The sequence below is a fragment of the Parambassis ranga genome, chromosome 24 (assembly GCF_900634625.1).
Source record: "Parambassis ranga chromosome 24, fParRan2.1, whole genome shotgun sequence".
NCBI lineage: Eukaryota > Metazoa > Chordata > Actinopteri > Ambassidae > Parambassis > Parambassis ranga.
In genome coordinates, this window is record NC_041043.1 from 2,448,644 (window position 1) to 2,474,912 (window position 26,269).

The 26,269-nt window shown below is 40.9% G+C and overlaps 1 protein-coding gene across 2 annotated transcripts; it reads left to right on the forward strand.

Moving 5' to 3' along the window:
* The first annotated feature begins 1,212 nt into the window (after window positions 1-1,212).
* Window positions 1,213-24,830, forward strand: ezrb (ezrin b). 2 transcript variants are annotated; one of them, XM_028397052.1, is made up of 14 exons: window positions 1,213-1,336; window positions 2,684-2,806; window positions 7,541-7,624; window positions 12,028-12,123; window positions 13,930-14,204; window positions 14,848-14,931; window positions 15,271-15,417; window positions 17,510-17,606; window positions 18,153-18,316; window positions 19,258-19,388; window positions 21,171-21,331; window positions 22,193-22,285; window positions 22,577-22,813; window positions 23,520-24,830. In XM_028397052.1, exons 2-14 carry the CDS (start codon window positions 2,795-2,797, stop codon window positions 23,682-23,684), a joined length of 1,746 nt encoding a protein of 581 aa, XP_028252853.1. In that variant the 5' UTR covers window positions 1,213-1,336; window positions 2,684-2,794; the 3' UTR covers window positions 23,685-24,830. The 2 variants fall into 2 exon arrangements, with proteins under 2 accessions (XP_028252853.1, XP_028252852.1); XM_028397051.1 differs by lacking the exon at window positions 1,213-1,336 and having other exon boundaries at window positions 2,587-2,806.
* Window positions 24,831-26,269: the final 1,439 nt, after the last annotated feature.

Consider the following 26,269-nt stretch of genomic DNA (forward strand, 5'->3'; position numbering starts at 1 on the left):
TTTAAAACTCACTATGTCACTATGATTCCATAGGAGTAACCTTCTAAACATCAGTGAACTGATCTTGAAGGCTTCATAAAAAAAAGGAGACCTACTCTCTGTGACAGCCAGTCAAAGCGGTCTTATGTTGTTTTTCTTTTAAAGATGTATCTGTTGTGCTCACCAATGGAAAGTCCCCGCCTGCTCTACCACAGAAAAAAGATACGATCACACTCCAAAAGTGTGCACCAGATTGAACGATGTGTGAGCAGCAGGTGTAAAGGCGCTTCAGACATTCAGAGGACACAGAATTCCTTCTGTGTCTCCATCTTATTTGCATCTGGCACCACTCTGCCGTTATTCATTCAGGTCGTCTGACAGGCAAATCAAAGATGCTTTGCATTGCTCCCAGACTGCTCTGCTTGATTATCTCAACCCTCCATTATACAAACTTAACTTAACTAAATTTGTGAACTGTTAACCGTTTGATTTCAAAACTGTTTGAAATCAAACTATCAGGAGTAAAAGTTTTAGAAGTGACTGCTATGACTAGTTAATGGTGGGAAGTGGTGTCCGTCACATCACTTGGAAATCTGCTATTATGGTAACAAGTAGGCCTAACCTCAGATATATACGGCTCTATTTTAATCCCGCCTTCTCATTGGTCAGCTCGCCTCTGACGCCTCCCCCTCTGCTTGGCAGCACTTCCTCGGTTTAGCACGCGGGGCTGATGACGCGCACTTCCCCTCTTAGTTATCGCAACTAAACAAATACAAAGAAAGATTTTGATTATCACAACATTACAGTCATGTGTTAATGATTGACTACAGTTAGTGAACGTTACTTTAAGACTACAACATATAGGGCCTATAAGACACATATGTACTTCATATGGTCTATAGAATATGTATTTAGTTAGTTGGACAACAATAATAAAAGAAGCAACCAAACAAATAAATAAATAATAGCAAGTGCTTTTTGTTTTGTTTAATAAAAATAAAAAATAATAAATGGAACAATAAATAAAAACGTGATCAAGGTTTTCTCTTCAAAATAATTGAAAGAAAATGAATAACCTTAATATATGTTTTTATTATTAATGCAAGAATCTCAGTTTGCACTCCTGTATTATTCTTTAACTCCACAGGAGGATAAAATCCCGTGTCTTAGCTCAGCTTGTGGAGGAGAGTCCACAGTATGGAAATCTGTCCCTGTACCTGTGCATCCTGCAGCCAGCAGGCGCGCAGCTTCACACGGGGACAGATGAGCGCCATATTGCGCCCGGCTGAACAGAGGGAGGGGGAGATCTGCCGCCAGGAATCGGGATACAAACCGCCGGACATTCACCTCGGCTTCGGTAAGACCTCACCTCTTTACTAGAGCTGTATGCGCTGCTGACTGACGAGCACAGGACAGACAGCTGGAAGCTGCACTCAAACACACTTGTAGCACTTTTTTTTTACGCACACTCTCTGCTGCTCTGCACAAAGGAGGCAAATCTCACAACAGGTGTCTGTGGGATTACTGAGGATGTGGCTGCACGGAGGAGCCTCCTGCACTGAAAGGAAGCCTCAGTACAGCCCGAGCTGAAGGGCGTGGGAGTGATTCTTTTTCAAACTGTGTGTTTGAGCTGAGTGTTTTATTGAACGGTGGAGTTCCTCGCAGTGCTGTGGGTGTGTCTCCAGCACAGACATGACCCACCAGAGCAGATGTACCCCGTAGATCCTGTTACATCCCTGCTACACACTGCATACACTTAACAAATGTTATAACATGTCTGAGACTGTCGATATGACCACTTAGTGACAGTTTTTTCAAAAGCGACTTTGTCAAGTGATGCAGATAATGACGTGAGAAGCTTTCCTTTATCTGACTCGGGCGTGTGTTTATTTGTAAAAATAAAAGCCTGAAACAGAGACAGGGTGGGGACTATAAGTTAGTTTATCATTGGTGGTGGGTGAGGCGCTGAGGACCAAACGTAACCTGCGCGATGCCTGAATGATTCAACAGCGTCAGGTTTTATCACGAAAATAGGACTTCCTGTGTGGAATGTCAGAATAAAATTCTTAAAAAGTCACTGCCTTTCAGTAAAGAAATGGCGATACAGTTGTGATCTGAGGCAGTCGATAACAACCTGTCTACCTCTCTGTTGCTGAGAAAATGTAAATATAATTTACAACATAGTACGGTACACAAAATAAGCGTTAAACAAACGTGTCTAACTTGTTTTGTTGCTAAACACTGCATTTATTTTAAATCCTGATAAATTAAATAAATGAAACATGTCTTAAATATCAGTTATTCCCTAATTTGAAGTTGGGGTCTAAAATTATTGCTAAAAGTTTATTTCTTTTCAAATTTTGTATTTTATTGTATTATTTATTGTGTGAATATTTTGATCGGGGACTGAGCTAGGACTTAAATTAAATAGGAATGTCACTGTCAGGCCTTAGTAAACAGAAAACAATTATGACTATAGATATTAAATGTAGTGTATGATTTAAGCCAGAGTTACATCATGTTCAGTCAAGTAGGACTCTTATTCTGAAGGTCAGGGCTGATGACTTCCTGTGTTGTGCTAGCTGTCGTTAGCTTGTTGGTGTCGGCGGTGATTCATCCTGGTGACTGTGGAGCTGCCCTCTCAGCCGGGTTTAAGTAACCCAGAAGTGGCTGAAACTCGTTTCTCTTCTTTCTCTCTTTTCAGGAAGGCGCAGTAAGAACCGCAGCCACACGTACCAGAGGGCTCCTGTTTGGAAACACTTTATTCTTTTTGAGTTAACAGCTCCGCGGACTGAGACTCAGAAGGGACGGAAAAATGCCCAAAGCGGTAAGAAACCCTCAGTTTATTCACCTTTTTTCACTCTGTTATGTGACAAACATGACAGGACAGGCAGCGTTTGTTTCATTATAGTTAAAATAAAGTTGATATTTAGGGACACATTCCCTCTTATTTTATTACTGTGATAAACGCGTATGGCGTTAGTATACTGATGCTAGACCTATTTACTTCACTAATGTCATAATATGAAAGTGTATCAGTTAGGTGTGTACTTTTTATTTTATGTATTCATTTATACACATAAGGTGTCAGTAAATGAGCTACAAGCAAATCAGGGCATTAAAGTCAGCAGGAACAGTTTTATATCATTTCTAAACAGGGTCTGTGTTAAAGGGGAATGCCACTCAAATCACATGCTCTTCTTATCTCCTGGGGGCGTCCTGCATGTCATGAGAGCACAGCACCAAAGCACACAAACATGAATGGATGGATTTTATTCTTCAGACATTCAGATAAAGTAGTCCTGGCCTGTGTTCTCAGCAGTGTAGGTGGACCTCATCCACATCTCCTAAATCCTTCTCTGTGCTGCTGTGCAGCATCATAAACACGCAGGGTGGAAAATCTCATGTTTATATCCTCTGCAGAGGTTTTTAAGATGGAACTTCAGGGTAGCTGCCCACCTAAATGTTGGGTTTCTACATCATGACCATTATTTTATGAAGTTGCCCTATATAGTGTATTCAAACAGGTTTGTGACTTCAATTACTCCTGACTCAGTTTGCCCCACCCCAACTGCTGTACAGTTGCACATGGCACATATTCCTCCCTCCCTCCCTCAGCTCTCTGCAGGCACACAGCAGACTGTGTGTGATTTTTTTTTATATAAAGGAAAATGTGATGTACATTTGTACTAGAGCATAATTCCATCTTTCTTTTTCCACACTGCGAGAAGCTTAAAAAGTCCTAAAATGCCAAAGACGTACATGCAGTTTAAAAAAAAAAGCAATAAAAAGGCAGAAAAGAGCAGAACCTGCTGTGATGCTGTTTATGAGTCAGGCTGGACAGAGCAGTATTGTGATGACAATGACTGAAGCCCTGATCAACGTCATAAAGCGTGTTGTCAGTTTGTTTAGAATAGCCTCCAGGTTGTCGTGAGCGTTGCCGTGGAAATGACATCATTACTGTCTGATAGCAGCAGCACACTGAGTCTAGTTGCCACAAAAGATGTTTTGGACTTTTTTCATGACACTCACAAGCCCCTATTTATCAAAGTCGATAGAACTGACTGCTCAGTGTGTGGCCTTACGGGTGTTCCAGTGAAGCTGTCTAAAACACGGTGGGTGTAGAAGCAGGGGATTGTGGGAAACTACACTTTAACCTGTTTCATCTCATTATTAAATAATTCAATACATTTCTAAGTTGGTCCTGAGTTTGTAGTTTTGTAAATTGATTGTTTTGTTGAAACATCAGTGCTTACATATTATATGATGAAGAGGAGCTGCAGATTCTTTCATTCAGGAGGGATTTGTGCTTGAAAAATGACAAAATTATTGCTAGATTATCAAAGTCATTTCTTGTTTGCTTTTTCTCCTGTTCCTGAATCAAACACACTGCACAAATGTTCCTTCAACATCTTGGGAAAAAAAAAAAACTAATGTCACGTTGACACTGCGTTTCAAAGGCTCCTATGTGCTGGAACACAGTCAGGGGATTTAAAAGTGAAGTCATGGATAAGTTTCGAATGCAAACATCAAAGTTGTTAAAAGAGCAAACTTTGCTCTTTAAGTCTGCATTATTACAGTTCTGATAGTTGGCATCGTATCAAACATTCCAACATTGTTCTAGGACTGAACTTACCCAGGGGCCGGAGCTTGGACCAGATTTGAGGAGCAGTGAAGGCTTCTGTATTGATGCTGGTGTGACTCAAGTTTCACTTATCTGAATGACACGTTGTCAGAAGTAAACAATAGCGCTCCTTGGCTCTCCCAGAATCCTGTTTCCTTGCGGCCATGGCCCATGACACAAATCATACGAGGCGTGGCCCGCCATCATTGTGGATGGGTGTTTCCTTTTTATGTCCAGTCCTATTGTTGGTATTTGTTTCTTTAAATAATTGATAACGCAATCATACTTAGAACACCCTCCTGACTTGATTCACCAACAATAATGAATAGATAAATAAATAAAACTCAGTGCTTGATGTTTGACAGAGCTTTTTAGGCCTGTCTCCATCCTTTCTGAGTCGTTTATGGCACCATTACTCGCAGAGCATTTCGGTGGAATCACCATGGCGACTCTCATTGTCACAAACTCTTGTAAAGTTGTGCAAACTATGCAGAGGGTCAAATATTGAATGGTCCTCAATAAAGCAGTGTGGCTTATTCCGTTTAACAGCTGAGGTGATGCCCACTCCACTTCTTTAACTTGACCCTTCCTCCCCAGCTCCTTCACCTCACCACTGAAAGACTGGAAAGTTATTCAGTTCATGACTGTAGTGAACAAAGCAGGGCAGCTGTCAGGACACTAACAGAGATGTGTGTTATGCTTAAAGAAATTATTGACAGATTAGCACCTGATTTACTGATTTGCTAAAGTTGTTTACCTAAAGAATATAATTATACTAGTCTTTTAAATATTTGTTGTTTTGGAGATAAAAGCAGTGCTGTATTGTTGATTAGATGTGAATGCAGATTTCATGGTTCTGTTGACAGAATATATGCCAATATTACAACACAGAACACATCTTCACACTGCCTTTAGGCATTTGTACACAAAGCTTGCCACACATTGATGACCTCTGGCACACTTTTGACATGAATGTGTATGTTTAGTGTGTAACTATGTTGAACCGGCCTTCTCATCTAACTCCTAAACAGAATGCAAGTATATTGTCCAACATATGAAACAAGTGTTTCAGAGTAAGTGCACACAGCCTTGTCTTCACAGCCTTCAGTACCGACATGGAGTTTATTTGCTGTGTTACCATAGTGCCTGTGCTATTGTTCCTTGGTTACTAAAAGCTACAGTGTGAAAATTTAAATATCCTGTGTGTCTCTATAAGTATGTACATTATGGAGCCAGTGCCTCTAGCTAAAAATGTTGGTTATTGCTGTGATGACTCATGAAGCTGGGATTTAAATGGTTAACGTGAACCCCTGTATTTTCCTCTGACTAAAAGTTGGTCATTGTGGAACTCTGGTTCCTGGCCTAGTATATTTTTAGCATAATGCGTCATGTTTTCTTTTTACTGCTGTGAATGGCCTCAGTTTATTGTAAGTTACCGTTAGAGGAATTACTTTGAGATCAGATATCACTCAGCTCAGTGCTTTCTGTTGGCTCGTCTGTGGCACACATTCAGATATTCCATTCTCTGTCGGTCAGGGTGTGTCTAGGTGCTCCTTCAGTAACTGTTATAAATAGAGACTGTGATGTTGATAGAAGCATCCAAATTTGTCAGAGGAACAGAGGTCTAGAGAAATAACGATAGTTTCAGAGAAATCTGGCTCCACTAGGAAGTAGATGGTGATAGTGAAGGACTGCTGGGGCGCTGCAGTGAAAGGGGAGCTTTGTTTTGCTGTGTAAAGTAAAGGCAAGGTTCTCCCTCCTCCTTCTGCCTTTCACTTGTGACTTGAAGTTGCTATGAGTTGTTTGAATGGGGCCTCCAACCTTTTCCTTGGACCAGGTTCTGTTTTAAGTCAGCTCTGCTGCAGCAGACACATGGTTGGATAAATAGGGCATCCTGAATATCCACTGTCTAGACTACTGTGTTCTTGCAATATCCTGGACAACATAGCAGTGAGGCGCTTTCCATCCAACACAGTGATTGGATTTGCCATCTCTGCAGGATTTGCATCTGTCAGTCAGTAGCCCAGCCTGTGTAGCTCACTGGTACACTGAGTCACCAGACCAGCTTCAGACTAGCTCTAGACATCCTTCTTTTCCAGTGGGCGTCAATGAATTTGGTTCTGTCAGCAGGCTTTCTCTCTCTGCAGGCCGCGTCCACTGAAATCTAAATCTTTTCACTGGGCATTAATAAGTTCAGTCAATACTCTGAGGATCCGTCTTCAACTGTATACCCAAAGAAAAAAAAGCATCATGTGCTGTACCTCAACGCAGCCATTGTAAATATTTGTGCATTGTTGCATGGCCAAATTCAGATGGAGTTTGCTGATTATTAACCTTCAATACAGAATATTGTTTCTCTACATTGTGGGACACGGTTGACGTCAGTTTTCATTATTCTGTGTAGCATGCCAGTCCTGGTTTATGTAATGATTCAGAAATTGTACATTAATCAGCAGGGTGGGTCCCTTTGACTGGACGTTAAATTCTCTGCTCATAAAACTGGTCTCAGTTAGACGGACCTCCTCTTTTTGTATGCACAGGACGCTCTGATCAGTCATTAACCAGAGATCTGAAAGACACTTTATTTCTGTGAATGGGAATGAGTCACTGCAGCCTAACCATAGTGTCTTTTTATTTGCTTGTTTAACTGGTGTTTTGTATGAGAGAATACTGCCGAGTATTTTATAAGTTAAAAGGTTGGATTCATCACTGAGTATTCAGATTTTGTAGTAGAGTTCACTTTAACCAGCCTGTCTGCCTCTGAGAAAGCAGAGCCCTGTCTGTTTACTCTGCAAATACACCCCCTTTACCAAACAGACACAAAAAGCACACACCGAAGCTCTGCTCTGCAGCAGTTTGGCATGCTTCACCTTCTATTGGTTCTTCTGTTTCTCTGGGTCAGCATTTTAACTTCTGATTTGTTATGTTGCTCTGCAGGTCAACGTTCGCGTCACCACCATGGACGCTGAGCTGGAGTTTGCCATCCAGCCCAGCACCACCGGCAAGCAGCTGTTTGACCAGGTACAGTGCACATGAAAATGAAATAATATTAAATATAAAATGTCTTTGATAAGAAGACCAAAACAAATCAGTGATGAAATTGTATAAATAAAAGCATAATATGCACTCATGGCTGTATGTGTATGTATCTGGTCACAGAAGCCTAGTTTGGCATAAAGATTAGGAGCATAGGGGGGAAAGCAAACCTGATTTTCCACCATCTGTAAAGCTCACTTGGTTGTGAGAAGTTATAAGGAAAGATCCAGGAAATAATAAAGTTATGAACTTCATAGTGTCTGGTAGTCACATTTGGAAATCTTTAGAGAGAGCCTGGCTAACAGTAAGGGAGGAAGACTGAGCAGACTGCTGTGCATCATCCTGCTTATTCCAGAGCTGCTTATTATACAAATCAATAATTTTACAAAAAATACAGATTTGAAACAAAATCTATCCTACATATTGATAAAAAAATGCATCCACAACAACTGGCTGTTCTTCAGAAATAACCACAGAATGCTGCAGTAAACCAGAATTTAAGTGTTCATCACAGCTGTGTCTAACAGGCCACAGCCTTCTGTGCACTGGACACGTGAGAGTGATGTTGTGTAGCAAATACGTGGGGTTATATCCATGTTAAATACAACAGCATATTTCAGTTAATGTTTTTATTTTACTCAGACCTTTGTCAAGTAAGTTTGTATAAACACAGTCTGCGTTTTAATGTGATTTTGTTGAGGCACCCATTGCTACATTAATTAGCAAACATTCAATTGCTACTGCCTGTGTTATGTCAGTTACTGCAATAGGACTGACGTCATCTGTGTTAGGAGAGTGTCTGCCCTCATTATCGTCCTTCCAAAGCTCTTTCCATTCATTACATCCAGGTCTGAAAAGTTATCTCCTTCAGACAGAGATTACAGGAAGCTTTTGGCTTATCCGTCTGTGCCTTCTTGGCAAGGTTCAGTGATGTTTTATTAATGGTTTCCTGCAAGAAAATGACAGTTGAACTTAACTGAACTGAACAAACAGAACATTCATCAAAGTAATGGTTAATGGCAGAAGTAATTTATTAGGTCTGTGTATTATGTCTCCTGCTGAAAAAACATTACTGATTACATTGGTGAGATAAAGAATAAGGGATTTTAGACTGAGTACTAATGATTTTCTAACTTAAAATAGAATAATGCCTAGATAAGAAGAAGGTAAGACAGGATTAACTTGGTTACTCTGTAATGTGTTTAGCACTATGACAAACTTTGTGGTGAAATGAACGTTTTGGGTTGTTTGCAGTGACTGTGGTTATAATAATAATAATAATAGAAATGACATGTTTGTGGTTACTGAATTTCCTTCATCTCTATGTTTTTCTTGTCGTACAAGTCAGCTGTTGCTCACTAGCCTAAGATCCCAATTCAGATGACATGTCATTAATGTGAGCACCTCTCTGGCTTATGACAGCACTGGGGGAAAGATGCATTGTTTTAGCCACTTCCTGTATAACTTGTTTTTCAATTGCAAGTTTAACCAACTGTGTGTATTGTGGCTGCGCTGTAGAGAATGTTTAACATTCCACTCAAAAATACATTTAAATACAAGCCTGCCACATGTAATACCTGAAATAACCCAGCTAGGACAATGGAAAGTTCTACTTCTGTTACTATATATGGTATTTATGTACTCTGTTTCCCTAAAGGAAAAAAACACTCTGGTCCCAATACTTTGCCTTTAACGCCTCTCTATTTGTAGGTGCTGGTGAATTCCCTCACCTACTTGTTGGTTCTCAGAGAGGTGTGCCACAGATAATCAGTCAGATCTGTCACTCCCTGTGATGGTGTCAGAGACGGTTCAGTGCTCTATTCTTGTACAATGATACAATTTGCTAATTTAAGCACAGGAAACCCCCTGCACAACTTTTCTGAAGTCTGAACAACAACTATTTGGCTGACATTTGTCCTGATTTGCCGGGTTCCCCACAGAGTGCTCGACAAGTTCTGTGGAAATGCTGAGTAACAGCAGTGAGCTCAGTCTCAGGGTGTGAGGCCTGGTGTGGCCCGTGTGGTCAGCACTGATCATAGCCTTTGTCAGTGTCAGGCAGCTCTTAAAGAGAAACGCCTGCCACTCCTCTACACACCCTCATACAATTTCACTTCCATACGAATGCTGCTTCTTTCATTTTGCCTTAAGCTATCACAGCCACAGCAGTTTGCAGTAGGTGGACTGGTTAGAGTTTTGTAAAATAGTTTCAAAAGTTTTTCAGTTTCATCTTTAGCTCTGTAGAACAGGTTTGGATTGGTTAAAAGCAGCAGAGTTGATCTTAAACAACAGAAAACATTTACATTTGAAACAGTTAACACAATGTCTTGAACTAAATCCAAATAATTCATCTGACAGGTGCTTAGAACAAAATGTGAAACATGCCAGAGCTGCATTTAATAGCTGCTGCAAAGCTGTCCCCACCTCTTTGCCATAGAACTGGCATTGTAACGCTCCCTTCACTGTGAGCGTGTGGTCGGACAGTAATAGACTTGTTTCCCCTGCTCACCCTCCTTCATCTTTGTGCTGGTCGATCCCTGTTTGGGGCCCGACTGGGTGAACTCCTCCCTTTCCCTCCTCAGTCACTGGAGGACCCCTGTTATTCAGCTCAGAGGATGCAGTGAGTAATGCTGTTTCAGCCCAGTGGCATTCCTCTCTCTCACCACAGGGCCTGAGCGCCCATACACCAGGAAGAAAAACTTTCACTCTCTGTCAGATGACTGTGAGACACGACTGCACGATTAATGTTGTGCCAGCTGGTCTTTGTGGCTCTGCTGTGTGGCTCATCAGACACAAAATAAGGGTTAGCTTCTGTCCACAGATTTGTGAACAAGAAATGTATTTTGGATTTATACTACTCGTTATGTGGTATATATTATTATGAATTATACTGCCTGATTTCTTTCAGTACCAATCTTATAAAGTTATTCACCCATTGAACAGGCATCCTGTCTGAACCAGGCTGTGCACATTCATACAGTATGACTGTAAAACCGAGGTTAATTTGAAGCTAGACTGGGTATGTGCTACAGTCAGTTGTTGGCATATGTTAAAGCAAAACTAGGAGCCCATTGCATTCAAGGCAACCTGCCAGGCCAACCTGCTGTGAAGTCGGTTTGCTAAACCTGCATGTATAGATTTAATCCTCCTTTATTGATCTGTGGAATGTGTCTTTTGCCAGCAGGTGTTCATATCATGTACAGCATGTTATTAAAGCCAGATAACTATATTCATGGTGGTGCTCCACGCTGGTGCTATGCAGTAGATTATAAAAACAATTCATCTAGGCCTGTAAGTGTTAGCAGCCCATTCTGTCTGTGCCTCTCACTCTCTGAACCCCAGAGCAAAGCTGGCCATCAAAGGGCTGATTGTTTCCCCTAGCCTTATAGCTTTCATTACAGGTGAGATGCAGCCTCTCTCATTTCAGGCCTCTTCTGCTGCTTGTTTGTGTCGCTCAAAACACAATCCATCAGAAGGCCCCTGAATCAGAGCCCTTCATCTTTACTCCCACAGGAACCTGCCCTGTATTCTGTGTCAGCTGCTGAGAGAGGGGAGTTTGGCTGCAGCTTATTATTGGGATCAGGCTTAGCTGAAGTGCTAGCATGTTGACTCTTGTCAACTTCACTCATTCTCCTTGGTGACTTGGGTGGGGTATTCAAAAAGGGCCTGGCAGGGAGAGTCTGCCTTGATGACACATGCAGAAAGAAATGATTTTCTAGACTGTGCTGTTGGAAAACATTTCAGTGGGCCCAGAGAGCCTCTGGCCGTTGAGGTTTCTCTCAGAAGCCAGTGGAAAATGGCAGTAGCAGTGACTATTCCAGAGCTGGTATTTCATTCTGTGTCACAGCTGCATAGTAAAAACCTGGTTTACAAAATGCTGATCTGAAAGTATTCTTGTCAGTTTAGTCATGAGGTGTTTCCAGTGTGGTTTAATTTTAACTGTGCCGTTATAGTTTTTAAACAGGATCCCTCTGGCTTTCTCCAGCTTCTTCAGTCTGTTCCTGCAGTCAGTGAGAGCATGCTGGTCCCACTGCCTGGGAACCTGTAACACTATGAGGATTGTCCACCAGATTAGTTTGGTACCTGAGTATGTCACCTTAAGGTTAAATTCTCTCTCTCACTTTGGAAAGCCTTTTTGCTGCTCCTCACTCTGGTAGAACAAAAAACAGTAATCCATTTACTTTTATTGGAAACATTACAAGGTGTGAAAGCATGATCGCTTTATGTTACATTATCTCATGTTGTGTTTTCCTGGAAGTAAGTTTGTGTATTTGTCACAGTGTGCATTATTAGATGTGATCAAAAATACATGATTCCTGATCTCCTTTAAATTCTCTTAAAATACCCATAAGATGATTCCTGACTTCCCTTCTTTGCTTTTGTCTCTGCAGGTGGTAAAAACCATTGGCCTACGTGAGGTCTGGTACTTCGGACTTCAGTATAGGGATAGCAAAGGTTACTACACGTGGCTAAAACTGGACAAAAAGGTAAGATTTAGCTTAACTTTGTTTCACAATCATTTTAATAATAATAATCAAATCGTGCAGGGTGTCATAATCATTAATAAACAGTTGAATGAATAAACCAGACCATACAGATGTTTATGTCAAAATCTTTAATCATTACATATCCTGATGCCTTCAACCTGCATACATGCACAGTGTGTCCTCTGACCAGGGGACACTGTGGCTGGGAGTGGACACCCTGGGGCACAACATTTATAAAAAGGACAGAACTGTTCTCTGTGCAGCAGTATGGAATAGCAAAGAATGCATGGTTCTGAGGGGGTGATACAATCAGAGGCGCAGTGTTTGCCTTTCAGTCAATCAGTAGTTACATAGTTACTATATATGAATGTATATATTCACGTGCTGTATTGTTCAACTTCCAACATAGCAGCTAATTCCGGTTTCTGTCTGTGCTGCGGGGTTCAGAGCTATGTGTTATCAGCTGGAGTTGGATTATTTGACAAGAGTACGAACTCTTTGTGAAGCAAGAATGCCTTCTGTGATTCCCTGAGCAAACAGCACACCTAGACTCCAGTGGTTTTCCTATTCCTTGCAAATAGTTCAACATTCTAGATGTTTTCTGTATTCATGACCGGTAGAATTCCAGCTGATGTATGTGTTAACAGCTCTATAATGCTAGCAAATATGATAGATTTCCTTTGGGGTTGAAAATGGGCCAGTTTGGAAAGTCTAAAAAAACTGCAGTTCCTCAAATGACCACTTAAAGCCTAGTTTTAGGGCAGTCAACTCCACCTCCAACTCTGACCTCCATATTAAAATCCTAAACATTACCGCAGAAGGCATCAGAGCAACTACGTTGCTCACATTAGGATTAAGTGAGTCGGGTAGAGTTGGGCACTGCTATCATGGTGATAGCCTCAGCCACGCCTTTAAAACTGCTCTCCTGGAAATCTTAATCCCGTGGGTCACATCACATCATAGAGTTCATCATGTTTGTTAATAGTCACCATGAGCACAACCAACCTGAATATTAAACTGTAGGATGTCACATTGCATTGTAGGTAATTTAAGTGCCAAGGCAGAATGGAACCTAATGCAACAAATGGACAAAATCAGACAAGTACAGTGCTAAAAATAAACATGAATCTGTGGCTGATGTGTAAACACTATTTGACTGCAATTGTACTCATTGTCTCACTGGCTGAAGCAAATTTTAGAAACTATCTATGTAGTAAAAGTTCCAAAGTTGCCTACAGTTGAACAAGGGTCGCTGAGAGAGAAAGAGAGTAATGCTCGTCAGCAGCAGCAAACTGTCTGCTGTGTGCTGACGCTGCTCTGCAGTCCATCAGCACAATGCAAAGCTCATACCGGAATATTCCAGACCCCATTCTCTCCATCAAGACCGCCAGGTTCCTGTTTTGAAATTAGAGGAAGAGGGACATTGTGTAAACAATAGCTTGGCTGGGAGTTAATAAAGTGCATTTGCACTAAATGAGAGCGTAGAACTCTTTTTGGTAACTGCCAAACATTGTGATTCCTACTGTTGACAGCCAGCATATTTAAGTGTCGATGGTGATTCTATTGTTGCCAACAATGTGAATAACACGTTTAGCAGAAAGAATATTCATTTAAGCAGCTTCTCAACTTACAGAACGAGAACTATTTAATTAGAAATGTGCTAGAAGTAAGTTAGCTTAGCTCTTCAGTCTCTTGTCTAACTGTCAGGAAGATAATAAATAAATATAAAATATAAATAAATGCTGCAATTTATAACTGCATTTCTTTAATGCTCACATAATGCTACATGTCTTGATTTCTGTGCAGGTGTCGTCTCAGGATGTGAAGAAGGAGAACCCACTGCAGTTCAAGTTTCGGTCTAAATTCTTCCCAGAGGACGTCTCTGAGGAGCTGATCCAGGAAATCACCCAGAAGCTCTTCTTCCTGCAGGTGAAGGAGAGCATCCTGAGCGACGAAGTCTATTGTCCACCTGAGACCGCCGTGCTGCTGGCCTCCTACGCCGTCCAGGCCAAGTTTGGAGACTATAACAAAGAAGTCCACCGGCCTGGATACCTGCTGTCTGAACGGCTGCTACCAAACAGGTGAGTTGTGGAACAAAATCTCAATCAAAAGACAAGATGGCATGCATTACTACACTTGACTAAATAAATAAAAAAGATTGTTTAGGGGAAGAAGGAAGTAAAAAAACTTAAAAATAACAATGATTAGTAGAACAGGTTGAACTCATCATCACCATCAAAAGAAACAAAGCATAACGAATGCAGAAATCCAGATTAGCATCATGAAAACTCTGCCTGAACTCTTACAGATGATGTTGACATACACTACAAAGCAGAAGCAAAATGCCAAAAGGTCATCAGAGCAGGCAGCTTTGACCCAACAGGCGACACTGTGGTAAACATCAGGAACATGCAGAATTTTTATGTGTCTAGCTTCATTAGGCAGCCAAGCACACACTAATTACTGAAAGCCTGGATATTATTAGACTTGACAGTCTTCTTCCTTTTATTATTATAAGTAGAACCTTTGTTTTAGCATGTTGCAAAAAATTACTTGTGTAATGCACAAGTGAGCAGAATTCAAACCCATACAGAGGGGGGAATCACCTTATTAGCAAAACAAATTCACACTTTGAGAAACATGCTTGTATGAAAAGGAAGTTCATACTGTTACATAACAGACTGTGTGATGGTGCAGCTGACTGCTCTCTGTGATTGTCTGTAGGGTCCTGGAGCAGCACAAGTTATCCAGAGAACAGTGGGAGGAGAGGATTCAGGTGTGGCACGAAGAGCACCGTGGAATGTTGAAGTGAGTTTGACAAAAAAAAAAAAAAAGAAAAACAAGCAAACAGGGAGAGTTTGCTTTGTTTGAAGTGGTGTTGTAATAACTGTCCAGAAGCGAAAAGATTACTGACTGTGGATGGGTCAGCAGCATATCATAGTTTTGCTGAGTGACAGAAATGTTCATTTTACCCAACAGGAGATGCTGCTGTCATTGTGTGACATATGTTTGCATCTCCATAATTTTAGGGGTGCCAACTACCATTTATACCAATATGCTGATAAGTGGACTTCAAAGAAATCAAATGATTTCTTTAAAGTAATATATACAGGAATCAGAAATACTGACCATGCTCTGTTCTTACAGGGAGGACGCCATGCTGGAGTACCTAAAGATCGCTCAGGACCTGGAGATGTATGGAGTCAACTACTTTGACATTAAGAATAAGAAGGGAACAGAGCTGTGGCTGGGAGTGGATGCACTTGGACTAAACATTTATGAAAAGGAGGACAAGTAAGCACTACATTTTCTGCAACCTGGCTGCAGGTGTCTGCTCTGCCTCTTATTTTCTGCTTGTTGCTAGCTGCAGCACAGTGACACAGTGCTAAACTGGCTGAGCCAGGTACATGTCTGCATTCAATCACTGGTCGTGTTTCTCAGCTGACAAGTTTTTAGACGGTTGGCTTTACTTTATAAATCTGCATCTACAGTAACATCATTTGAAGTTACCCGCAGGTGAATTAATTAATTATTTTCATTAAGAGTTTGTTGAATTATGGTTGAATTTATTATATAATATGGCTTAAAATTTGTGTTTTTCTGCAGATGAATTTTCCTACTTCAAGTTAGGTTAGCTTGTTTTTATAAAAGGTACCTGCAGTGTTCACACCTACAGTTATTCATAGAAAAGACAAATGTTTTTTGCATCCTTCTTGAACAGGAAACACCATTTCTGGGTGTCTGGGCTTTGCTTGTGATTTTAACTTGGCAAGCTGTGTTTGGTGAAATGAGTTCTGAGCTCTCCTGTGGCTGGTGACCTCATCTGTGGGGTCACTGGAGTGAAGTACACGGTGTTAAAGGAGCACTCTATCCCAGGTGACTTGCTTTGCAGTCACTGACCCTGTGCTGGAAACACTGCGAGCGGTGCTCTGGTTGAATTATATTGAGTTGTTAAACAATTTCCCTCTGGGATTAATAAAGTATGTCTGAATCTGATTGTGATTGCTCTTCCCGTATTATTAAAGCGGCCACACTGTGTCAGCTTCCTTGGTGAGCAGTGCGCTCTGTCCCGTAGAAGCAATGAACACAGCATGCTGGTAATGAGGCCCCTAATTAAAACCTGACTGTTCATTCTTTGTATTTCAAAGTCTAAATGGTTTAATTAGTGTAACTGCCTTTTATGTTAAAGTTTCAGTCAAAGCCTGTAACTGAAGTATGGAACATAGCAGGACCGTGTGTGAGTCTGTCTCTTTATGTGCTCCCTGGGATCAGGCAAAGAAAAGCCTCTCCTCCATGGTGCCCTCTGCTGTAACCATGACTACACCGACTGGTTTTTCAAGCTGTGCAGCACTTAAGAATGTGAGGCTAACCTACAGCACTGTCTTTCCAATGAGGGCAGCTGGCCCACAATGCAACAGTGAAGCCAAGGCTTCACAGAAGAGCAGGCTGGAGCTGCTTTAACTCCTTGTGACCCGGCTGCTCTTTAGTGCTGCTCAATAACAATAACTTGATGAATTTTAATAATTCATTAAAAATAATTGATGCATCTCAGTCAGTTTTGTCAAGCACAAATGATGATTTGATGCTATCATTTTTTAATCACTAAACTGAAATATTAGAGAAGTGACAGCTGGACTGTACGAATGGCTGCACCTGAAAAATGCTTGTTATTACTCATGTATGTTGACTTTCTGGTTTTGATAAATGAGTCATCTTTATAACAAAAAGATTTATAATTAACAAACCTTTTCCTCAAACATGAATTCATTGATAAAGCACAGCTCCAAAAACCACTGAATTCTTGATAGAAATAGTCAGCAGATAACTCACACATTGTTCTCTCAATTCCACAGGCATGTGTCAGGGTCAGCAGTAGAGTGAAATTCCAGTTTAGGGAGTTCGGTTTCACAGCAGCGAGTTTCACCATGATGTGGATGGCTGCTTTTCCAGATTACAACACTATCAGCTTGTCCATGTTTACAGTGCTACTCTTGTATTGTGTTGAATGAGACTGGCATCCGTTCAGTTTGTCTGGCACAACAGAGCAGTGAGCCACACCTTAGATTCATCCCTGGTACTTAGACACAGAAATCCATGCTCACAGCCAGAGAAAGCTCTGTTCAGTCATGTCTAGATAACACTTAACCTGTCTGTATTATTATAATAAATACTGCTTTAATCAAGGGACATTCATCAGAGCTGACAAATAAAGCAGCACAAAATGTCAATACCCATAGACATGTCTCACTTGTGGAGCCAGCTTCAAGTGGCCATTTGACAAACTGCACTTGAAGACCAGGGTTGAGAAATTATTTCCTAGTAGATGGTATACAGGTTTTCTAAGATAATGATACAGTATTGATGTTCATTCTGGTCTCTCCCTCAGACTCACCCCAAAGATCGGCTTCCCCTGGAGTGAGATCAGAAACATTTCCTTCAATGATAAGAAGTTCATCATCAAACCTATAGACAAAAAATCTCCGGTGAGTAAACTATCCTCTTTCTGTGGATGCTGTCATCCAGGTCATAGTCATGTCAAGATGTTTTGCCGCTCCACCTAGTGGCTTCTTCAGTTCTACTCTTGGACAAAACTGTCCTCTGAGCTTCCACACAGTTCTCCCACTAAATCTGTAACTGCTCCATGTTGTCTAAAGGTCTTATTTTCTTCACAGTTTAAGAAGTAAAATTAGACCTTAGACAGTTGCAGTGTGTGTCTGTGCTTAAGCTGTTTGCTTCCGTTGTAGTTGTGGTGTTGCGTTTCTCTGTGGTGGAGAGGAAAACCATTAGATCTATCTACAGTGTGATCTAGCACACAAACAGCTAGGGCTGCTCTCTGGGCAGAGCTGTTGGTGCTTGACCACAAACGCACGCACAAAGCACGTAGTATAAACCTTATCTGGGCACCTCAGGCTACTTTACCTTTCACACAAGTGGAGCAGCCTGTGTAGAAGCAGTCAGTAGAACTTTCACTGCATTGGCACAAAAGAGGTGACCATTTCTCATTGTTATTCTTCTCCCGTTTGCTTCAGGATTTTGTGTTTTATGCCCCAAGACTGCGCATCAACAAGCGCATCCTGCAGCTGTGCATGGGCAACCATGAGCTGTACATGCGCCGCCGCAAGCCCGACACTATCGAGGTGCAGCAGATGAAGGCCCAGGCCAGAGAGGAGAAGCAGCAGAAACAGATGGAGAGGTACACAGCGAGTTTCAGTGGAACACATCTCAGGGTTATTTTGATTGTCAAGTATTTCTCAAATTATGGATGAATAATTCCGGATGGCAAGCAAAGCCTTCTGCAGTTATTACTGCAGCAATCCTGTTCAAGTGTCTGTGATCTACTTCCTGTCTCAGCTGAGCTGAAAGTGTGTGGATGTTGACCCTGGTCTCAGCCGCAGATGTCGGCCCACTGTCTGTCCTGCACAGCTGTTCAAACACAGTGATGTAACAGCGAGCAGACAAAATACCAGAGGAAGAGCCGTTAGAGCACCAGGGGCCGTGCACACAGTTCAGGTTCACACACAGTAGCCATGCAGCGGTCAGAGGCTGTGAGAGGCCGGGCTGTGTCTAAACACAGTAACAGGACATCCCTGAAGACAACTTATTTAACCATAAACAAACCACACACACATGCATGTACAATTGTCAAAGTACAGTTTTACACATGTGAGAGGGATTAAAAAGTAAAAAAAAAAAAAAAGTTAAATCCTTAAAAAATCAGCTTTTTACTTTCTCAAAACTTGCAAATGTATTTGTAGCATTCTATGATGAATGATCTGTGTGTTTTGAACAAAAGAAACATTAGAATATTTGAATTTAGCATTTGGGAAAATGTTACAGTTTAGACCAAACAACAAACCAACAGTTAAATTATAAACTGAGAAATAAAAAGTATTTTACAAATGTGGTTTTGTGTCAGATGAAGAGGCCTCGCCAACAAGCGGTTACCATGTGAGATAAATGATATTGACATGGAAGTTCTATCACAGTCGGATGTCGACATGGCTTATTGTCTTGATGGTTGTAATGGAGCAGCTTGTGCAAACATGTGGTGATTTTCAGTTTGTGTGAGCATGTGCAGTCATAGCTATGCATCAAGAGTGTCAGCTCCTTTTGTGTGCTGTGTGTTATCTGCAGGGCCCAGCTGGAGAACGAGAAGAAGAAGAGGGAGGCCATTGAAAAGGAGAAGGAGCAGATGGAGCAGGAGAAGATGGATCTGATGATGAGGCTCTATCAGTTCGAGGAGAAGACCAAGAAGGCAGAGAAAGGTTAGTGTGTGCGTGTGCTCATCCATCGCTGACAATACTAAGCATGTGTATGGGAAAATAGTTAGAATACTGTGCTGGCAGCAAAACAGCAGCCTGCACATACAGGTTGTATAAGCAGGCCACCTGTTTTATAAACAGCTTAAATAATGAATAGAAACTACAGTGATTAAAGCCACAGTACGATAAACCACAAAGCTCTATTATACAGTTATCTTTATTTGGATTTTATTTGGTTGCCTTTTTAAGACAGACACCCAAACCCGATTGACCCGACTCGAGGAGGCAGGTGACTTGTTTTCCTCAGTGACAGACTGTACAGTATGCTAACAGGCTAATCAGATCATTAGGTGACCTCAGAGCTTCCTCTTTAGTCTCCTGTTCATAAATGAGTTCCAGATTATTTGCAGCGTTTGTTTTGAAATGTTGGCTGATAATAGTACAAAGTATCAACAGCAAGGTTTCATGCACAGGTTATTGTAAGTGTGTTTTCTGCTACTCTTCATATTAGACAGGTATTGTATGCTATTATTAAGTATCAGCGGACAGGCCCAGAGATCATAACCACAGCAGGAGCATTTAATAGTAGTAGTAGTAGTAACTGAATTGACCCACAGTCTCTCTCTCTCTCTCTATGCACTGTGCGATTTTTAGCAATCTTTCCAAGACCATTACATAAAACACTATGCGACGTGAATCTAATAAACTTTGGTACAATGTCAAGTTTGGTGCGTGCAGATTGTACGATGACCATTTACTGAATCGACATACATCAATATGAGGAGGACGTGGACACAGGATGACAGGTCATAGCAGCTGTCACACTGTGAGATAGTCATCCTAGAATTCTGACACCGCTAGAATTTTATCTCAGGTCGCAGTGCGATGCAAGACCACCGTTTTAGAGCCACAACCAAAGATATCTCCATGTTTCTCCTATGATGGTCGTCTTATGCCTAGGACAGCCCAAAATCGCACAGTGTATACCTGGCATTATAGAACAATGTCATGGAGTTACAGCGTTGTCCAGAAACATGTGATCATCAGTGATCACGCTTCATTAACAGGAAGTTAGTTTATATTCACCCTATTAACAACTGAACAGTCTCCAATAAATACATATTTTACTCCTAGTTCAGAATCCTCCGATGCTCTGATTGGCCAATACCAAGTACTCATGTGATTATAATGTGTTTTAAAGTACATCTGTTTTATAAGCTGTACAACAAAACATGAAGCCCTGTATACAGAGAGTGAATGAAATGAGTGAATGTAAGTATGCTTAATACATCTAGGAATAAATCCCCAGCCACAATATTAAAATAAAGACATTTAAAATGTAATATTGCAGTTGAATCTGTCATTAAAATGCAGTCTCTCATTCACCCACTGTGCTTTTTCACTCGATGAGGTAACTTTTGAATCATGTTACATATTGTCACAATGCAGACATTCAGCACTTACCGTTTGACTAATGTTACACTTTTAGCATGAATCATTTGTCAGTCTAAAAATGTGTTGTGTTGCTATGACAACTACTGTTTTAGAACAGTGAAGAAGAATTTATTTCCAGCAGTGACACTGATATGAGCATCAAAAGCATCTCTGATTCTGGTAGAATGGAATTTAATCATGATCAGCCACACTGACCTTTAATCAGTCTATGCTGGAATTCAATTTGTGCAGAAGTTTAAGAAATGTCCAATATCGTTTGCTGCATTTGTAGGTGGAATGTCTCGTACAACTGATGGAAGCTAAGTATTTGTTTTATGCCTGTTTTTTTAGAATTGCAGGATCAGCAGCAGAGAGCCATGGCCCTGGAGCATGAGCGGAGAAGGGCTGAAGAGGAGGCGGCTCGTCTGGAGGCCGAACGTCAGGCTGCCCTGCTAGCCAAAGAGGAGCTGGCCCAGCAGGCTGAGCAACAGAAGAAGAGTCAGGAGCAGCTGGTCAGTGTTCAAATGGCAGTCTAGTAACTTAGGTTTAATATTCTCAATGCAAGTCATTGAAATAGAAAAATGAAAATAAGAATGGGCAGCTTGTTGATGAGATTACCTAGATAAAAGTTCTTTTGTCCTGTCTGTATTTAGCACTGTCTGATAACTGCAGCTCCAGACAACAACAGCTCCGCCCCTTTGGAGCTGCTGTGCTGTGGACCACCCACTTTAACAGCCTGACTGTAAAGCTGTGGCTCCTGCTCCACACTCACTGACAGTCAAACAGACCCCCGGTGCGACTGTTGTGTTTAAACTCTATTAAATCCCTGTGCAGCCAAGACATTTACAAAACAGTGTCAAGGCCCAGTGCTCCACACACAGCCAGTGTTCAGTGCTGAGCCCGGTTAGTTCAGTGTTATGAAATCTGAGCTGTTCACATTGTTGTGGTCAGAAGGAATGTACCGCAGCACCTGTAGGGCCTGGCTGTGTTTGATGAAGTCATCTCCTCGCGTTGCCATAGTCTTTATCAGATTTTAGTGTGTGGAAGATTTTGTAATGCATCATTTGTAAAGGGTAAAGTACTTTAACAAAGTCAGTTTTTAATGAATCACAATATGAACATATTTATTGTCACAGCAAAAGAAGTTACATTTTAAAGGCCGACATTTGACATTGAAAGTTATTCAATCAAGGCTGTAACTGTAATGTAACTATATCATGACTGTTTCTATACATCTAAGTAAATATAGGAAGTGGTCACCTAATGACTCTGATTTCAGCAGCCTGTTTTTATTTATGACTTTTGATTTTGCTGATTGATTTGACAAAGTTGTTTTTTATTGTCTTCATTAATGATCCTGTTGTTTGTGTCAGACCGCGGAGCTGGCAGAGCACACAGCCAAGATCTCTCTGCTCGAGGAGGCCAGGAGACGCAAGGAGGAGGAGGCCAACACCTGGCAGCTCAGGGTGAGAGCTTTACCTTCCTCATGTGTTCAGTTTACTGAGGCTCATACAGTTATTTCTGCCTGGTGGGAACATCCACAGCAGACTGTACAGTAGATTAGAGGAATGGAATCAGATTAGATTAGTTTCAGCTGTAAACAAACATCTCACTTTGTTTTCCTAAAAGTGTTACAGATGCTTCATTTTAAAGCCTGAGACCAATCAAACACTAAAAAGTACAAATAAACATAGGTAAGACACAGCGTAGCTGTTTTCTACTAACAGTAACTGACTGATCTCCTCCGACATCTCCAGGCCCAAGAGGCTCAGGAGGATCTAAACGAGACCAGGGCGCAGCTGCATACACTGACGGTGCCCTCACTCCCTCCACCCCCTCCCATGTACGAGCACCTGGATGACAACAGCGACAGCGAGGAAAACACCAGCACGCACAGCGCCGACCTGCAGATCGAAGGCATCAACGACCACCGCAACGAGGAAGATCGCCTGACCGAGGCTGAGAAAAACGAGCGCGTCCAGAAACAGCTGAAGGTGAGGGAACAAGTGAAAGGCACGGCGGCCATTTATGTGATTCTGTGCAGCAGCTACTTTTCACTCACTAAAGTAGGAGGAGGAATAATGATCTGTCATATAAATATAGGCCAAAAACTGGGGAAATTATCAAGCACAGACAGTCATTTCATTTCAGGATGTCACCGGGAGGTCTCTGTGCAGACATCCTTGGTGTCACTGTGACCCAGCTGATTTCAGTCGTCTCCTCTTGCTGCTGCTGCTGCACACATGGGTCTAATCCACATATTTCCTGTTCTGTCTCAATTAAATAGTGTGAAATTCAATGCAGGGAAAACGTGATGTTAACATTAGAAATCTAAATTGAGTTAAATATAATATAAAAAGAAGCCTCCCATGTCCCATGTCACAGCAGCTGTGATTTCACTGAAGATTTCCATCAGATTTCTGTAACCCAAAACTGACAAAAGGCCAGAGACACTCAGAGAAAGCTACATTTTCAAAAATGACTCTTACGCAACCTCACTATTAGACACAATAGGAGCAGATTATTTTATGGTGTTTTTGCTCCTACAAATTCTGCAGAATCTGTCTGCAGTGAGAACTACTAAGAGATGTAAACGTCACTGCGTCAACAACACAGTGATTCATAGATGACAGGCAAACATGTAAGAAGTGGACAATGTTGCCTCCTTCATCCTCTCACCTCGTGTTTCTCCTTCCTCAGGCGCTAACCTCTGAGCTGGCTCAGGCCCGCGACGAGTCTAAGAACACCCAGAATGACCTCCTTCACTGCGAGAACGTCCGGGCCGGCCGAGACAAATACAAGACACTGCGACAGATCAGGCAGGGCAACACCAAGCAGAGGATCGACGAGTTCGAAGCCTTATAAAAAGCCTTCGCCGCTCAGCCGCACACCCTTTCTGATTGGTCACTACGTCTCATGCCTCAGCCAACACACAACTCATACACACATGGGATAAAGTGGAGCACAGAGATAAAATTTCTGTGATGAGACAACGGAGGACAACTTAGTGCCAAAACAATTCTTAGTGTGACATCTTATCTGTGTGCAATTTGATCAGTTCAGACCAAAATCTTTGTTTTGTTTGTTTTTAACCAGAGGTGTGATGAAGTAGTGGGACTAGCCAAAATTTTTATTCATGACGTGCACAAATGAGTGTAATCAAAGACTGGTCTGTTTGGAAGAAATGCAGAGTTTGTGGTTTGAATAGCGACCGCTCAGAAAGGGGGAAACAGTATACACAGGATGTTTGTTTTTGTTTCCATTATTTTTGAACACTTCCATTTATGTTAATGTAGGTTAAAATCATGTCTAGTTCGATATTTATACTGTATATGGGACATTTAAAAGGGTATTTCATTTTGGTTTGTATATTTTTGCTATTTTGCTATCTACTAATGATAACAAAAAAAATGTTTCAAAGGTTTTATATATTGACCAAAATAATAACAGTCTTATGTTCAATATGTTCTACTTTAGATCACTAAATTAAAGAGATTTAATTGTAAATTATTATTTTTTACTGTAGGAAGAATACCTAGCTGCATGCCATTAAAATCAGATCGCTAACTATATAGGTACTTTTTGATTTTTGATTTATTTTTTTGTTTATTTTGTCGCCGTGCAGTACACAGCATTCTTCTTCAGGTTGCTGTGCTGACTTGGACACTTTAGGTTTAATATATTTTATCTGTTTGTCCTGTCATGTCGCTGTAGAGTGAGAGTTGTATGCTTTCACCCTCCAAAGTGGCCTTCAGTCTGAGACACTTCTCGGCCAAGGTGCACAGTTGCAAAAAAACATGAATGAAAACTTTTGAGTTTTGTTTTTTAGTGTTAGACAGATGAAAGTTGGTGATTGTAGAGAGAGACAAACAATATGACACAAACTCTCTCTGGACTAGAGTAGCATTTACTGACACTTAAATGGACACACTGCAATGCTGGCCTTTGTACATGAACAGGATTTTATAAAGAGGTGTTATATTGGCATTAATAAAAACTGATGGCACATGACTGAGTACTGGCTTTGTTTTGGTCTACAGACATTTTTGCTTTGTCTGTCTCGTTCTTATTAGTCCATGGGCCAGACGAGATGGTACCACCTGAGGTGGCAAAGGTTGCTTATACTTTTTAAAAAGACACAAGTCTGTAGTCAACATTTTGGTAGGGTAACCCCATTGAAGTCACAACTAAATTATTTTTATCAGCTGTTAAAGTTACCCTTCCCTGATGAAAATAAAACACTGGTGCATATCTTGGTATATGCCCTTGTTAAAGACATATTTCAGTGATTTATATTATGTTTGTTTTAAAGGGGAATTTCTGAGCTTTCAAGCTCTTTTGTACAGTGATCCCTCGTTTATCTTCCAAAAATAACAACTTTGCAACTATCCTAATTCTAAGCCCTAACCCTAGCTGTAACCCTAACCCTTTGTTGTAACCCTAATCCTAACCTTAATGCAGTGCTAGCTTTAGAGGTGGTATTGCAAGAATATTGTCAGGGCAATTATTGTACTTAATACAGAGTAAATAGACTCCCCAATGTAGTAATATATCACATATATAAAAACAATTACTAATTCAAGTTGTATAGTTGTAATCTCATGTGAGATAAATAATTATCCCATATTTCCAACTGATGATTAGAACAAATGAAAATGAGTGTGATGGTCTGTTTTCTTAGAATAACTGTCAGCCTGATCTAGGCTGTAAATCACCCCCTCAGAATGAGATAATATGGGTAAACTTTGTATTTCCTGAATCCTTAGAATTATGCCAGTATTGAAGTGTTTGTATTTTGTATCTCTCATGCTTCCTGATGCCACAGGACTAAAAGACAAAAGATGATTTAGGCAGCAGCAGCAGGAAAATGTTTGTGATTAAAAGTTTGAAGAGCTCCAGTGTCATCTGTACTCATCGAAAAGTATTCATAAAAAAGCTTGAACGAAAGCTCATTGTGTCACCTTTAAAATTATACTATTCATAACACTATAAATTATTGAAATATGTCCTTAACAAGGGCCAATACCAAGATATGCACCATTGTCAAAAATTTTCATCAGGGGAGGGTAACTGTAACAGCCAATAACAATAATTTAGCTGTGTCTTCAATGGGGTTACCAAAATGTTGACTACAGACATGTAGCTTTTCAAAAAGTATAAGAAACCTTTGCCACCTCGAGTGGTACCGACATCTCTTCTGGCCCATGGACTACATGAACAAGATATTTTACAGATAAACTTTCTTCAAATTTGCTAAAAAAAAATAAAATTTTTAAATGATTAAATTTTGGGGTCAAAGGTCACTGGATCCTCACTATTGAATAGTGTATTTAAATTCAGCAGGATTAGTCCAACTGAAACAAACTTCAGAAGCCTAGAGATGAAGATGAAGATGGCCGACCCCTCATTGACATCAGGTTTTCTACAGAGCCGTTTTGAAGTGCAGTGTG